Source organism: Convolutriloba macropyga, chromosome 6 (genome assembly GCF_964194025.1).
Source record: "Convolutriloba macropyga chromosome 6, txConMacr16.3, whole genome shotgun sequence".
Lineage (NCBI taxonomy): Eukaryota > Metazoa > Xenacoelomorpha > Acoela > Convolutidae > Convolutriloba > Convolutriloba macropyga.
The window spans coordinates 64,800,750-64,819,698 of NC_134473.1; the positions used below are offsets into that span (position 1 = coordinate 64,800,750).

The 18,949-nt window shown below is 35.5% G+C and overlaps 1 protein-coding gene across 1 annotated transcript in view; it reads left to right on the forward strand.

Annotated features, from left to right (window-relative positions):
- Positions 1-3,111: 3,111 nt before the first annotated feature.
- The window catches only part of LOC142341374 (uncharacterized), a 30,063-nt gene continuing 14,225 nt past the window's right edge, over positions 3,112-18,949 (forward strand). The window contains exon 1 of the mRNA XM_075392302.1: positions 3,112-3,135. Coding sequence (XP_075248417.1) covers positions 3,112-3,135 — 24 coding nt within the window. The remainder of the gene's footprint in view (positions 3,136-18,949) is intronic.

The following is an 18,949-nucleotide window of genomic DNA, read 5'->3' on the forward strand; positions in this document are numbered from 1 at the left end:
CAAAATTGCTAAAAAATTTTTTCCCAAAACATATATCTGCATCTACCGTGCAAAAAAGAGAATTTGGCAATTGAGGGCCGACGAATTCTTATATTATGTATCCCGTGTTTATTCAATCGTGCGAAGAGAGAAACATTGTGCAAACAATCTTTCTTGAGAAGAATGAAAGCTCAACTTGAAAGTAACAAAATAGTTTGATCCCAAAGTAAAGAAAACTGAAACAAATAAAGAAAATTGCTTGAGACGTCCAAATCCTACCATAGTCTCTCTAGTAAGTAAAGCAAATTGATCATACCCATGAACATGTGTGTTCCTTCTGTTTAACCGTTTTGCATCTAGCAGTTATTTCATTTCAGAAGTAAGCTGAAAAATATAATTTACTTGAACTACTTTGATTACCAATGGTGATACCCCTTTTTGAACAGCTAGCTTAAACCAGTAAAAGTCTAATTTTTTAAGAGTTCTGGTTATCTCACAACTATATCGTATTTTTTTCCATAACTTGTAATATTAATCAAAAATCAGAAAGTACACCAAATTCAAATTTCAAACAGTTTTTATTTAAATCTTATCTGCTTTTCTACCTGTAAAAACTTCGAAAGGGTTAGAAAGTTATACCAGTCAGTCTCAAAGAAATAAGTGAAGATTATTTTTGGTTATTTCATGGAAGGTGTTACAGGTTTTCATTTCAAAATTATTGGTTGAAAAGATTGAAAGTTTCCTTTAGTCTGTTTGAACAAAAACTCATTCCTATATATCTGCAGCGTTGCATTTCTACTCAGCATTAAAAATGTCAACTTAGCAGATCTAATAACAATATTACATTATAAGTGACATCGTTGAGTTAAGTAGGGCTCATTTTCAAAATTTTTAAGGAAAAACTCGAATATATCCTGCCAAATCATATTAAAAAATTGACAAAAAAAGGCAGTTGTACAAGTTCGCAAACAGCAACGGTGAAGATAAACAAACTGTTCTGATTAGATCTACATATGCCTCAATTGCAAGCGATATCAAATGACGATAATGCGATTAGGGGACAAAATAACAAAAAGAATAATAATTATTTGCAAAACTCAAAATGTCGTTTGACAATACTTCCTTAAAACCCTTAGCTAGCAACAAGACACTTATATATGTTCACATATGCTTCATTAGATGTCCAATAAGACCTTTCTTTCATTACTGAGACTTAGCAACATGACGTCTAAAAGAAGAAGAAGAAGTTTGTGCAAAAGAGACACATTCAAAACAAAATTTTATAAACTCGAAATCCGCGAAATCATCAGCTGCCCATTCAAAAAATTGAACTTTTGTGTTATGCGTCACAATAACACAAGCATTACCATTCAATAACACTTGTGAGAAGTTAAAACACAAGTTAAACGGCCCAAAAAGATCTCAACGAACCAAATATAATTTAAATTAATGATTTAATTTAATTTAATGATTTTGAGAATCTTCAAAGTTCGAAATCAAAAAGCTGTAAAAATTTTGGGATTTTTATCTAGCGTGAAGGTTTTAGCACTATTATCTGCTCACCTAAATTTGCGGTGACTGATTCTCATTTCGCCTAGGCCTGTATGGGGCGAAAAAAAATAGCTGTGGTATCAATTCAAATTCACTCTAGATTTAAAAGAAAGAAATGATGTTAAAAATTATTTCCGATAGGAAATTTAAAATATTTTGCTGAAATAACCGCTCACTTTTCAAATTTCCATCATCTTCGTTACCAGTTTCTGAACTTTGTTTCTGAACTCTTCCAATTCGTTCCCTACTTCAATAGGGCGTTCGCTTATGAACGCAACATTTGTTTGGAACACAGTTGCCAGTCAATTCAAAAACAAACGTCAAAAAATTAGAATATCAAATAAGTCAAAGAAATCGAGAAAATTTTTAATTTTTTTCTGCGTATTTCAATGAGGACAAACTTTTTGTTCAAATGGTACTTGCATTTGCTGATGATCCTATGGATCTTCATATTTGACGTTTCTACAAACTATTCTGATTTCTTGCCAGTAGGCATCAACGCTCACAATTGAAGGTCATAAAACGATTGAATAATAAAGTGAATTTATATTCAATTTGTTTGTCAACTCTACTTTTCTATTCTTTTTAGTTTTTTGAGAAAAAAGAATGCAACACTTGTTCAGACGTATCAAATTTGGTGAACGTTCGTAATCTGATGAACAATGCATAAATCAGTATGCTGTTCCTTGATAGAAAATATTAACTTCTCGAATTTTATTCCTTTAATGGATTGGAATATTTTGTGCGAACGCACATTACCAATCCCCGTGGCTAAATAAGCAGTCTATTTTCTATCGGAAGTTTTTTGACATCAAAGGAAGTTCTAATCATTTAGTTTAAAGTTTTAAAAAAACTGTAAACAGCTCATTTCCAGCCAATTTTTACAAATCCAGTTTTTGAAATCAAATTGAACATCCAGTATACATCTTAAATTCAGAAAAACGAAAGCGTCTACTATATTGGCTAAAAAGAAATAATATATAATGAAATTTATATACAAGATAATCCGAGAAGGATAAAATTATGCAAGTACAATAAAATTGTAAGAAAATCAAATAGTTTTCTATTTGTTAAGTGCACTAACACATAAAAAATATTTCCTTAAAATTATATCCTGTATTACGTATATCGTCTAAAAACTGTTCCTCTACTCGTATTAAAGGTGAACTAACAAAAACTGGAGTTATTATCTTCCTTTTTCTTATACATATGAGTAGAATGTCACAAATAAAAAGAAATTGATCAATTCCCTACAAAAATATCCTTCCAAGACAAGTTCAGACAAAATTGGGCTTTATTTAGTTGGAATTTCAACTCTCATGGCTCTCATATATATATTTGTTTTTAATATTCTACGTCATTTTGAAATCGATTAACATTTCTGATTAGGTACATATTATTGATGAATAAATTGAATTTGACGTTACAATCAAAAGGGGGCGTTTTGGGCACAGAAATGAACCTCTAAATTGCTCGAAAGGAGGACTTCAATTTATTTCTAATTTCTTTGATGTTATCAGACATAAAGTGTATTGAATAAATACTTTTTCGAAAAATTTTTACAAAATCAACTTTGTAGTGATGTCACAGGCAAAACAGCCTCAGGTTAGTTGATGTTGAAATTGAAACTTATAGAACGCTATTGTCAAACAATTAAAACACAAGCCAAATTTTTTATTTGATTTCAGAGTTAAAAGTTGAGATCACAATTAAAATATGAGATCACTAAAACTCTAAACTAAATTTAAATTAATTGGGCGCTTATGCACATTGCGTATAGGGCGCGTTTCAAATGGACTACAATTCAAGTGGACGACGCCGGAATTATGTATCAAATAAACAAAAAAATAACTAATACATGCAAAATGTCGATATTCGCTGATAACTTTGTGCTAGTTGACGTGCCAATTGTGATTGGAGCGCGCTCTCACTTTCAGTTGCGAGAGATTCATATCAAGTGTCATGGGTCACTGATGCATGGCCATGGCCCACGAGGCATAGCCAGATGCGATTATATATATATATATATATATATATATATATATATATATATATATATGTAAATATATATATATATATATATATATATATATATATATGTGTGTGTGTATATATATATATATATATATATATATATATATAATTTTTCCTTCCTTCTTTCTCGTTTAAATTATTCATTATAATTGTCTGTGACTACAATATCGAAAAACGGTCAAAGTTTCAATGTTTATCGAGAAATAACATTGAGAAAGCATGCATTTCTCGTCCAATAGAAGCAAATTTCACTGTCGTCCGTTTGGAAGGTTGTCCTGTTGATCGGCCCCCCTTGGGTATAGTTCTGGCCCAAGCACACACACAGAAACACACACACACACAAACACAAACACGCAAGCATATACACACACAAAACATACATACGAAAACATACGCAGACAAACACACATACACACAAACCCACACAAAAAATATACACACAAACACACACACATAAAAATACACATCCACAAACAAACACACGCACACAAACACACAAAAAAACACAATCACCAACGCACACACAGAAAAACACACACTCAATCACAAACACACACACACACACAAACACAAACAAAAACAAAGACAGACACAAACGCATTCACATACAAATAAACACAATAAAAAACACACAAAACACAAACTCACACACACACACACACACAAACACAAACAGGAACACAAACACACACAAACACAAACAACCACAAACACACACAAACACACACAAACACAAAGACAAACACATACGAATACAAACAAACACAATCAAACACACACACACACACAAAAACACACAAATTACAAACCCACATACACAAAAACACAAACAGAAACACAAACATGCGCAAAGACACACACACACAAACACACACAAAAAAACACAAACGCATACACAAACAAACAAACACAATCAAACACAGACACACATACACAAGCACGCAGAAACAAACGCACACACAAACACACAAACACAAACACAAACAAACACAGACACAAACGCATACACATAAAAATAAACACAATAAAACACACACACACACACAAAAACACACAAAACACAAACTCACACACACACAAACACAAACAAAAACACAAACACACACAAACACAAACACAAACAACCACAAACACACACACACAAACACAGACACACACGAACACAAACACAAACGCATACGAATACAAACAAACACGATCAAATACACACACACACAAACACACAAGCTACAAAAGCACATACACAAAAACACAAAAAGAAAAGAAGAAACTCAAACACGCGAAAAGACACACAAGCAAAAACAAACACACACAAACAAAAACACAAACGCATACACAAACAAACACAATCAAACACACACACAAGCACACGGAAACACACGCACACACAAACACACACAGACAAACACAAACACAAACAAACACAGACACAAACGCATACACATACAAATAAACACAATAAAAAACACACACACAACCACACAAAACACAAGCCAAATTTTTTATTTGATTTCAGAGTTAAAAGTTGAAATTAAAATATGAGATCACTAAAACTCTAAACTAAATTTAAATTATTTGGGCGCTTATGCACATTGCGTATAGGGCGCGTTTCAAATGGACTACAATTCAAGTGGACGACGCCGGAATTATGTATCAAATAAACAAAAAAATAACTAATACATGCAAAATGTCGATATTCGCTGATAACTTTGTCCTAGTTGACGTGCCAATTGTGATTGGAGCGCGCTCTCACTTTCAGTTGCGAGAGATTCATATCAAGTGTCATGGGCCACTGATGCATGGCCATGGCCCACGAGGCATAGCCAGATGCGATTATATATATATATATATATATATATATATACATATATATATATATATATATATGTATATATATATATATATATACATACATATATATATATATATATATATATATATATATATATAATTTTTCCTTCCTTCTTTCTCGTTTAAATTATTCATTATAATTGTCTGTGACTACAATATCGAAAAACGGTCAAAGTTTCAATGTTTATCGAGAAATAACATTGAGAAAGCATGCATTTCTCGTCCAATAGAAGCAAATTTCACTGTCGTCCGTTTGGAAGGTTGTCCTGTTGATCGGCCCCCCTTGGGTATAGTTCTGGCCCAAGCACACACACAGAAACACACACACACACACAAACACAAACACGCAAGCATATACACACACAAAACATACATACGAAAACATACGCAGACAAACACACATACACACAAACCCACACAAAAAATATACACACAAACACCTGGAAAAACACACACCAAACACACACACAAACACACACACATAAAAATACACATCCACAAACAAACACACGCACACAAACACACAAAAAAACACAATCACCAACGCACACACAGAAAAACACACACTCAAACACAAAGACACAAACAAAAACAAAGACAGACACAAACGCATTCACATACAAATAAACACAATAAAAAACACACAAAACACAAACTCACACACAAACAAACACAAACAGGAACACAAACACACACAAACACAAACAACCACAAACACACACAAACACACACAAACACAAAGACAAACACATACGAATACAATTAAAGACAATCAAACACACACACACACAAAAACACACAAATTACAAACCCACATACACAAAAACACAAACAGAAACACAAACATGCGCAAAGACACACACACAAACACACACAAAAAAACACAAACGCATACACAAACAAACAAACACAATCAAACACACACACATACACAAGCACGCAGAAACAAACGCACACACAAACACACAAACACAAACACAAACAAACACAGACACAAACGCATACACATAAAAATAAACACAATAAAACACACACACACACAAAAACACACAAAACACAAACTCACACACACACAAACACAAGCAAAAACACAAACACAAACAAAAACACAAACACGCGAAAAGACACACAAGCAAAAAGAAACACATACAAACAAAAACACAAACGCATATACAAACAAACACAATCAAACACACAAACAAGCACACGGAAACACACGCACACACAAACACACACACACACACACAAACACAAACACAAACAAACACAGACACAAACGCATACACATACAAATAAACACAATAAAAAACACACACACAACCACACAAAACACAAACTCACAAACACACAAACGCAAACAAAAACACAAACACACACACAAACACAAACACACACAAACACAAACACAAACGCATACGAAAACAAACAAACACACACACACACACACACAAAAACACACAAAACACAAACGCTCATACACACAAACAAAAACAGAAAAACAAACACGCAAACACACACACTCAAACACACAAACACACGCACATACACAAGAACAGAAACAACCTCACACACAAACGCACATACAAACACAAACATAAATGCTTACACATACAAACAAACAAAATTAAAAACACACACGCACACAAAACACACAAATTACAAACGCACATACACACAAACAAACATAAAAACAAACACGCACAAACACCCAAACACACAAACACAAACACACACAAACACAAACACAAACTCATAGACAGACAAACAAACACAATCAAAAAAATACACACACAAAAACACACACACAAACACACAAACACACGCACACCACACAAGCACACAGAAACACACTAACACAAAAACACACACAAACACAAGCACACACAAACACAAACACAAACGCACACGAATAAAAACAAACACAATAAAAAACACACACAAAACACACAAAGCACAGACTCACATACACACAAACACAAACAGAAACACAAACACGCAAACACACACACACACAAACACAAACACACACAAACACAAACACAAACGCATAGAAATACAAACAAACACAATCAAAAACACACACACACAAAACACAGAAAGCACAGACGCACATACACACAAACACAAACAGAAACACAAACACGCAAGCACACACACACAAACACACAAACAAACGCACACCACACAAGCACACAAAAACACACTGACACACAGACACAAACACACACACACAAGCGCACACAAACAAACACAAACGCATCCGAATACAAACAAACATAATCAACCAAACACACACACACACACACACACACAAAACTCACAAAACACAAACGCACATGCACACAAACAAAAACTGAAAAACAAACTCGCAAAAACACACGCACAAACACAAACACACACAAACACAAACACAAACGCATACGAATACAAACAAACGCAATCAAACACACACACACAAACACAAAAATTACAAACGCACATACACAAAAACACAAACAGAAACACAAGCACGCGCAAAGACACACACTCAAACACAAACACACACAAACAAAAACACAAACGCATACACAAACAAACAAACACAATCAAAAACACACACACACACACACAAAACTCGCAAAATACAAACGCACTTACACACAAACAAAAACAGAAAAGCAAAAACGCAAAAACACACACACACACACAAACACAAACACACAAAAACACAAACAGAAACACAAGCACGCGCAAAGACACACACTCAAACACAAACACACACAAAGAAAAACACAAACGCATACACAAACGAACAAACACAATCAAAAACAGACACACACACACAAAACACACAAATTACAAACGCACTTACACACAAACAAACAGAAACACAAACACGCACAAACACACACACACAAAAACACAAACACACACAAACACAAACGCATACGAATACAAACAAACACAATCAAACACACACACACACAAACACACAAATTACAATCGCACATACATAAAAACACAAACAGAAACACAAACACGCGCAAAGACACACACAAACACAAACACACAAACACAAACACAAACGCACAAGAATACGAACAAACACAAAAAAAACACACACAAAACACACAAAGCACAGACTCACATACACACAAACACAAACAGAAACACAAACACAAACACAAACGCATAGAAATACAAACAAACACAATCAAAAACACACACACACAAAACACACAAAGCACAGACGCACATACACACAAACACAAACACACACAAACACAAACACAAACGCATAGAAATACAAACAAACACAATCAAAAACACACACACACAAAACACACAAAGCACAGACGCACATACACACAAACACAAACAGAAACACAAACACGCAAGCACACACACACACAAACACACAAACAAACGCACACCACACAAGCACACAAAAACACACTGACACACAGACACAAACACACACACACACAAGCACACACAAACAAACACAAACGCATCCGAATACAAACAAACATAATCAACCAAACACACACACATACACACACAAAACTCACAAAACACAAACGCACATGCACACAAACAAAAACTGAAAAACAAACTCGCAAAAACACACGCACAAACACAAACACACACAAACACAAACACAAACGCATACGAATACAAACAAACGCAATCAAACACACACACACACAAACACAAAAATTACAAACGCAAACGCACATACACAAAAACACAAACAGAAACACAAGCACGCGCAAAGACACACACTCAAACACAAACACACACAAAGAAAAACACAAACGCATACACAAACAAACAAACACAATCAAAAACAGACACACACACACACACAAAACTCGCAAAACACAAACGCACTTACACACAAACAAAAACAGAAAAGCAAAAATGCAAAAACACACACACACAAACACAAACACACAAAAACACAAACAGAAACACAAGCACGCGCAAAGACACACACTCAAACACAAACACACACAAAGAAAAACACAAACGCATACACAAACAAACAAACACAATCAAAAACAGACAGACACACACACACACACACAAAACACACAAATTACAAACGCACTTACACACAAACAAACAGAAACACAAACACGCACAAACACACACACACAAAAACACAAACACACACAAACACAAACGCATACGAATACAAACAAACACAATCAATCACACACACACACAAACACACAAATTACAAACGCACATACATAAAAACACAAACAGAAACACAAACACGCGCAAAGACACACACAAACACAAACACACAAACACAAACACAAACGCACAAGAATACAAACAAACACAAAAAAAACACACACACAAAACACACAAAGCACAGACGCACATACACACAAACACAAACAGCAACACAAACACGCAAACACACACACACACAAACACAAACATACACAAACACAAACACAAACGCATACAAATACAAACAAACACAATCAAAAACACACACACACACACAAAACACACAAAGCACAGACGCACATACACACAAACATAAACAGAAACACAAACACGCAAGCACACACACACAAACACACAAACAAACGCACACCACACAAGCACACAGAAACACACTGACACACAAACACAAACACACACAAACACAAGCACACACAAACAAACACAAACGCATACGAATACAAACAAACACAATCAACCAAACACACACACACACACACACACACACAAAACTCACAAAACACAAACGCACATACACACAAACAAAAACAGAAAAACAAACTCGCAAAAACACACGCACAAACAAAAACACACACAAACACAAACACAAACGCATACAGATACAAACAAACACAATAAAAAATACACACACACAAAACACAAAGCACAGCGCACATACACACAAACACAAACAGAAACACAAACACGCAAACACACACACAAGCAAACACACAAACACACGCACACCACACAAGCACACAGAAACAAACTGACACACAAACACAAACACACACAAACACAAGCACTCACAAACACAAACGCATACGAATACAAACAAACACAATCAAACACACACACACACAAACACAAAAATTACAAACGCACAAACACAAAAACACAAACAGAAACACAAGCACGCGCAAAGACACACACACAAACACAAACACACACAAAGAAAAACACGCATACACAAACAAACAAACACAATCAAAGACACACACACACACACACAAAACTCACAAAACACAAACGCGCACACACACAAACAAAAAAAGAAAAGCAAAAACGCAAACACACACACACACACACAAATACAAACACACACAAAACACACAAATTACAAACGCACATACACACAAACAAACAGAAACACAAACACTCAAAAAAACACACACACACAAAAACACAAACACACACAAACACAAACGCATACGAATACAAACAAACACAATCAAACACACACACACAAACACACAAAACACAAACGCACATACACAAAAACACAAACAGAAACACAAACACGCGCAAAGACACACACACAAACACAAACACACACAAACAAAAACACAAACGCATACACAAACAAACAAACACAATCAAAAAACACACACACACAAGACACACAAAGCACAGACGCACATACACACAAACACAAACAAAAACACAAACACGCAAACACACACACACGAACACACAAACACACAATTACAAACGCACATACACAAAAACACAAACAGAAACAGAAATACGCGCAAAGACACACACACAAACATAAACACACACAAACACGAAAGCAAACACATACAAACAAACACAATAAAAAAAAAACACACACACACACACAAAACACACAAATTACAAACGCACATTCACACAAACAAACAGAAACACAAACACGCACAAACACACACACACACAAACACAAAAACACACAAACACTAACACAAACGCATACGAAAACAAATAAACACAATCAAACACACACACACACAAAAACACACTAAACACAAACGCATATACACACAAACAAAAACAGAAAAACAAACACGCAAAAACACACACACTCCAACACACAAACACACGCACATGCACAAGCACACGAAAATACACTCACACACAAACACACACATGCAAACACAAACACAAATGCTTACACATACAAACAAACAAAATCAAAAACACACACACACAAAACACACAAATTACAACGCACATACACACAAACAAACATAAACACAAACACGCACAAACACACACACACACACAAACACAAACATACACAAACACAAACACAAAGGCATACACATACAAACAAACACAATCGAAAAACACACAAACAAAACACACAAAGCACAGACGCACATACACACAAACACAAACAAAAAAACAAACACGCAAACACACACACACACACACAAACACACAATCACACACACAAACACAAAAATTACAAACGCAAATACACAAAAACACAAACAGAAACACAAGCACGCGCAAAGACACACACACAAACACAAACACACACAAAGAAAAACACGCATACACAAACAAACAAACACAATCAAAGACACACACACACACAAAACTCACAAAACACAAACGCGCACACACACAAACAAAAAAAGAAAAGCAAAAACGCAAACACACACACACACACACACAAATACAAACACACACAAAACACACAAATTACAAACGCACATACACACAAACAAACAGAAACACAAACACTCAAAAACACACACACACACACAAAAACACAAGCACACACAAACACAAACGCATACGAATACAAACAAACACAATCAAAAACACACACACACACACACAAAAACACACAAAACACAAACGCACATACACAAAAACACAAACAGAAACACAAACACGCCCAAAGACACACACACAAACACAAACACACACAAACAAAAACACAAACGCATACACAAACAAACAAACACAATAAAAAAACACACACACAAGACACACAAAGCACAGACGCACATACACACAAACACAAACAAAAACACAAACACGCAAACACACACACACAAACACACAAACACACAATTACAAACGCACATACACAAAAACACAAACAGAAACAGAAATACGCGCAAAGACACACACACAAACATAAACACACACAAACACGAAAGCAAACACATACAAACAAACACAATAAAAAAAACATACACACACAAAACACACAAATTACAAACGCACATTCACACAAACAAACAGAAACACAAACACGCACAAACACACACACACACACAAACACAAAAACACACAAACACTAACACAAACGCATACGAAAACAAATAAACACAATCAAACACACACACACACACACACAAAAACACACTAAACACAAACGCATATACACACAAACAAAAACAGAAAAACAAACACGCAAAAACACACACACTCCAACACACAAACACACGCACATGCACAAGCACACGAAAATACACTCACACACAAACACACACATGCAAACACAAACACAAATGCTTACACATACAAACAAACAAAATCAAAAACACACAAACACAAAACACACAAATTACAAACTCACATACACACAAACAAACATAAACACAAACACGCACAAACACACACACACACACACACACAAACACAAACATACACAAACACAAACACAAAGGCATACACATACAAACAAACACAATCGAAAAACACACAAACAAAACACACAAAGCACAGACGCACATACACACAAACAAACATAAACACAAACACGCACAAACACACACACACACACACACACACACACAAACACAAACATACACAAACACAAACACAAAGGCATACACATACAAACAAACACAATCGAAAAACACACAAACAAAACACACAAAGCACAGACGCACATACACACAAACAAACAAAAAAACAAACACGCAAACACACACACACACAAACACACAATCACACGCACACCACACAAACACACAGAAACACACTAACACACAAACACACACAAACATAAGCACACAAAAACAAAACACAAACGCATACGAATACAAACAAACACAATCAAACACACACACACACAAACACACCAATTACAAAAGCACATACACGAAAACAAAAACACAAACACAAACACGCGCAAAGACACACACACACAAACACAAACACACACAAACAAAAACACAAACGCATACACAAACAAACAAACACAATAAAAAAACACACACACACAAAACTCACAAAACACAAACGCAAATACACACAAACAAAAACAGAAAAACGAACACGCAAAAACACACACACACAAAAACACAAACACACACAAACACAAACACAAACGCATACCAATACAAACAAACACAATAATAAAAACACACACAAAACACACAAAGCACAGACGCACATACACACAAACACAAACACAAACACAAACACACAAAAACACAAACACAAACGCATACGAATACAAACAAACAAAATCAAACACACACACACAAAAACACACAAATTACAAACGCACATACATGAAAACAGAAACACAAACACGCGCAAAGACACACACACGCAAACACAAACACACACAAACAGAAACAAAAACGCATACACGCAAAACTCTAAAAACACAAATGCACACACACACAAACAAAAACAGAAAAGAAAAACGCAAAACACACACACACACAAACACAAATGCATACACAAACAAACACAATCAAAAACGCAAACGCACATACAAATCACACAAATTACAAACGCACATACACACAAACAAACAGAAACACAAACACGCACAAACACACACACAAACACAAACACACACAAACACAAACACAAACGCATACACATACAAACAAAGACAATCAAAAAACACACACACACAAAACACACAAAGCACAGACGCACATACACACAAACACAAACAGAAACACAAACACGCAAACACACACACACAAACACACAAACACACGCACACCACACAAGCACTCGGAAACACACTCACGCACAAACACAAACACACACACAAACACAAGCACACACAAACACAAACTCAAACGCATAAGAATACAAACAAACGTAATCAAACACACACACACACACACACACACACACACAAACACACAAATTAGAAACGCCCATAAACAAAAACACAAACAGAAACACAAACACGCGCAAAGACACACACACAAACACAAGCACATACAAACACAAACACAAACGCATACACAAACAAACAAAACAATCGAAAACACACACACACACACAAAACTCACAAAACACAAATGCACATACACACAAACAAAAACAGAAAAAGGAACACGCAAAAACACACAAACACTCAATCAAACAAACACACGCACTTACACAAGCAAGCAGAAACACACTCACGCACAAACACACACATACAAACACAAACACAAATGCATACTTATACAAACAAACACAATCAAAAACACACACACACAAAACACAAGTTACAAAAACACATACACACAAACAAACAGAAACAAAATCACGCACACACACACACAAAAACAAACACCAACGCATACACTACAAACAAACACACACACAAAACACACAAAGCACAGACGCACATACACACAAACAAAAACAGAAACACAATCACGCAAACATACCCACACACAAACACACAAACACACGCACACCACACAAGCACACAGAAACACACTCACACACAAACACACACACACAAACACAAGCACACACAAACACAAACACAAACGCATACACATACAAACAATAACAATCAAAAACACACACAAACAAACAAAACACACAAATCACAAACGAACGTACACAAAAAACAAACAGAAACACAAACGCAGACACTACCGATCACGCACGCAAACACAAAAATACAAAGACACAAACGCATACACATACAAATAAACACAGTAAAAAAACACACAAAACACAAACACACAAACACAATCAAACACCACACACACACACACAAAAACACACAAACTACAAACGCACATACACAAAAACACCAACAGAAACACAAACACGCACAAACACACACACACACACAAGCACAAAAACACAAAAACACAAACACAAACGCATACAGATACAAACAAACACAATCAAAAACACACACACAAAAAAAACACAAAACAAAAACGCACAAACACACAAACACAAACAGAAACACAAACACGCAAAACTACACACACAAACACAAAAACATTCACACAGAAACACAGACAAAAAACACAAAATTACACACTTAAAAACACCCACACATGCAAACATGCAAACACAAACCGACACACAAAAAAACACACACAAACAAACACAATAAAACACACACACACACAAAACACACAAATTACAAACGCACATACAAAAAAACACAACCAAATACACAAACACGCACAAACACACAAACACACACAAACGCAAACACACACACAAACACAACCGCCTACACATACAAACAAACACAATCAAACACACACACACAAAACACACAAACACACGTACATACACAGGCACACAGAAACACACTCACACACAAACACACATACACACACAAACACAAACACAAATGAATAGACATACAAACAAACACATTCAAAAACACACACACACACAAAACACACAATTTACAATCGCACAAACACACAAACACAAACAGAAACACAAACACGCACAAACACACTTACACACACACAAACACACACACAAACACAAACACACACAAACACAATCACAAACGCCTACACATACAAACAAACACAATCAAACACACACACACACAAACACACAAATTTCAAAGGCACATACACAAAAACTCAAACAGAAACACAAACACGCACAAACACACACACACAAACACAAACACATACAAAAACAAACCCAAACGCATACACAAACAAACAAACAAAATCAAAAACACACACACAAAATACACAAAACACAAACGCACATACACAAAAACACAAACAGAAACACAAACACGCAAAAAAACACACACACACTCAAACACACAAACACACGCACATACACAAGCACACAGAAACACACTCACACAAAAACACACACACACAAACACAATTGCATACACGTACAAACAAACACAATAAAAAAACACACACACAAAAGCACACAAAGCAGAAACGTACATACACACAAACACAAACAGAAACACAAACACACAAACACACGCAAACCCGCAAGCAGACAGAAACACGCTCACACACAAACACACACAAACACAAACACAAACAAACAGAAACAAAAACGCATACACATACAAACAAACACAATCAAAAACACATACACACACAAAATACACAAAGCACAAACGAACATACAGAAATACACAAACAGAAACACAAACACACACACCCAAAAACACACACGAAACCACAAATAAACACAGACACAAACGCATACACATACAAATAAACACAATAAAAAAACACAAACACACACAAACACAAATACACAAACAAACGCATACACATACAAACAAACACAATCAAACACACACACACACAAACACACCAATTACAAACGAACATACAAAACAACACAAACAGAAATACAAACACGCACAAACACATACACACACACAAGCACAAACACACACAACACAAACACATACACATACAAACAAACACAATCAAAAACATACACACAAAAAACACACAAAACACAAACGCACATACACACACACACGCAGAAACACAAACCCCAAACACACACACACAAACACACAAACATATAAACACACACACACACAAGCTCACAGAAAAACATTCACACACAAACAAACACATACAAACACAAACACAAATGCATACACATACAAACAAACAATCAAAAACACACACACACACACAAAACACACAACTTACAAACGCACATACGCACAAGATCAAACAGAAACGCAAACACGCACAAACACACACACACACAAACACAAACACACTCATACACAAACACAAACGCATACACATACAAACAAACACAATAAAAAACACACACAAAACACAAAAACATACAAACACACGCAGACACACAAGCACACAGAAACACATTCACACACACAAACACACACAAACAAACGCAAACACAAATGCATACACATACAAACAAACACAATCAAAAACACACACACACAAAACACACAATTTACAAACGCACATACACACAAGAACAAACAAAAACGCAATCACGTACAAACACACACACACACACACAAACACAAACACACTCATACACAAACACAAACGCATACACATACAAACAAACACAATAAAAAAACACACACACAAAACACACAAAACACAAACGCACATACACACAAACACAAACAGAAACACAAACCCGCAAACACACACACACATTCAAACACACAAACACATGCACACACACAAGCACACAGAAACACACTCACACACAAGCACACACATACAAACACAAACACAATTGCATACACATACAAACAAACACAATAACACACACACACACACACAAAACACACAAATTACAAACGCACATACACACAAACACAAACAGAAACGCAAACACGCACAAACACACACACACACACACACACAAACACAAAGACACTCAAACACATACGCATACACATACAAACAAACACAATAAAAAAACATTTACACAAAAAACACAAAACAAACGCACATACACACAAACACAAACAGAAACGCAAACACGCACAAACACACACACACACAAACACAAAGACACTCAAACACATACGCATACACATACAAACAAACACAATAAAAAAAACACACACACAAAAAACACAAAACAAACACACACACACACACAAACACACAAACACACGCATACACACAAGCACACAGAAACACACGCACACACAAACACACACACACACAAACACAAACACAAACAAACACAGACACAAACGCATACACATTTCACATACAAATAAACACAATAAAAAAACACACACAAAAACACACAAAACACAAACTCACACACACACACACACACAAACACAGACACCCAAAAATACACACAAACACACACACACACACACATACACACACACACACACACACACAAACACACACATATACATCACGCACAAGACTATCGGCATTCAAGCAACTCTCCAGAGAAAAACCTCATTAAAATCGAAGTTTTTACTTGGAAGCTTTTTTGCGGCCGTTCCAAACTAAAATTCCAATCCGGAAATGTCAAAAAGTCTTCCTGAAAAACGTTTCCGTCAGCTAAAGTAGCAAAATTAGGTTATAGCAGAATTCTGAATATCATTTGTGGACAATAATGTTGGGGTTGCCTTTCTAGTCAATTAATGACGGCCATTTGCTTGAGTACTGTTCAGATGATCAATAATCCTACTGAGATTAGAAAGAACAGGTAATCTCTTAAATCTTTCTCACAAAAATCTTCAATCAATAACTATTATGATAATGCTTTTTTCAACTGTAATATAAATGACACATTTTACTTTTTACTGGACACCATTGAAATATGTTGAATC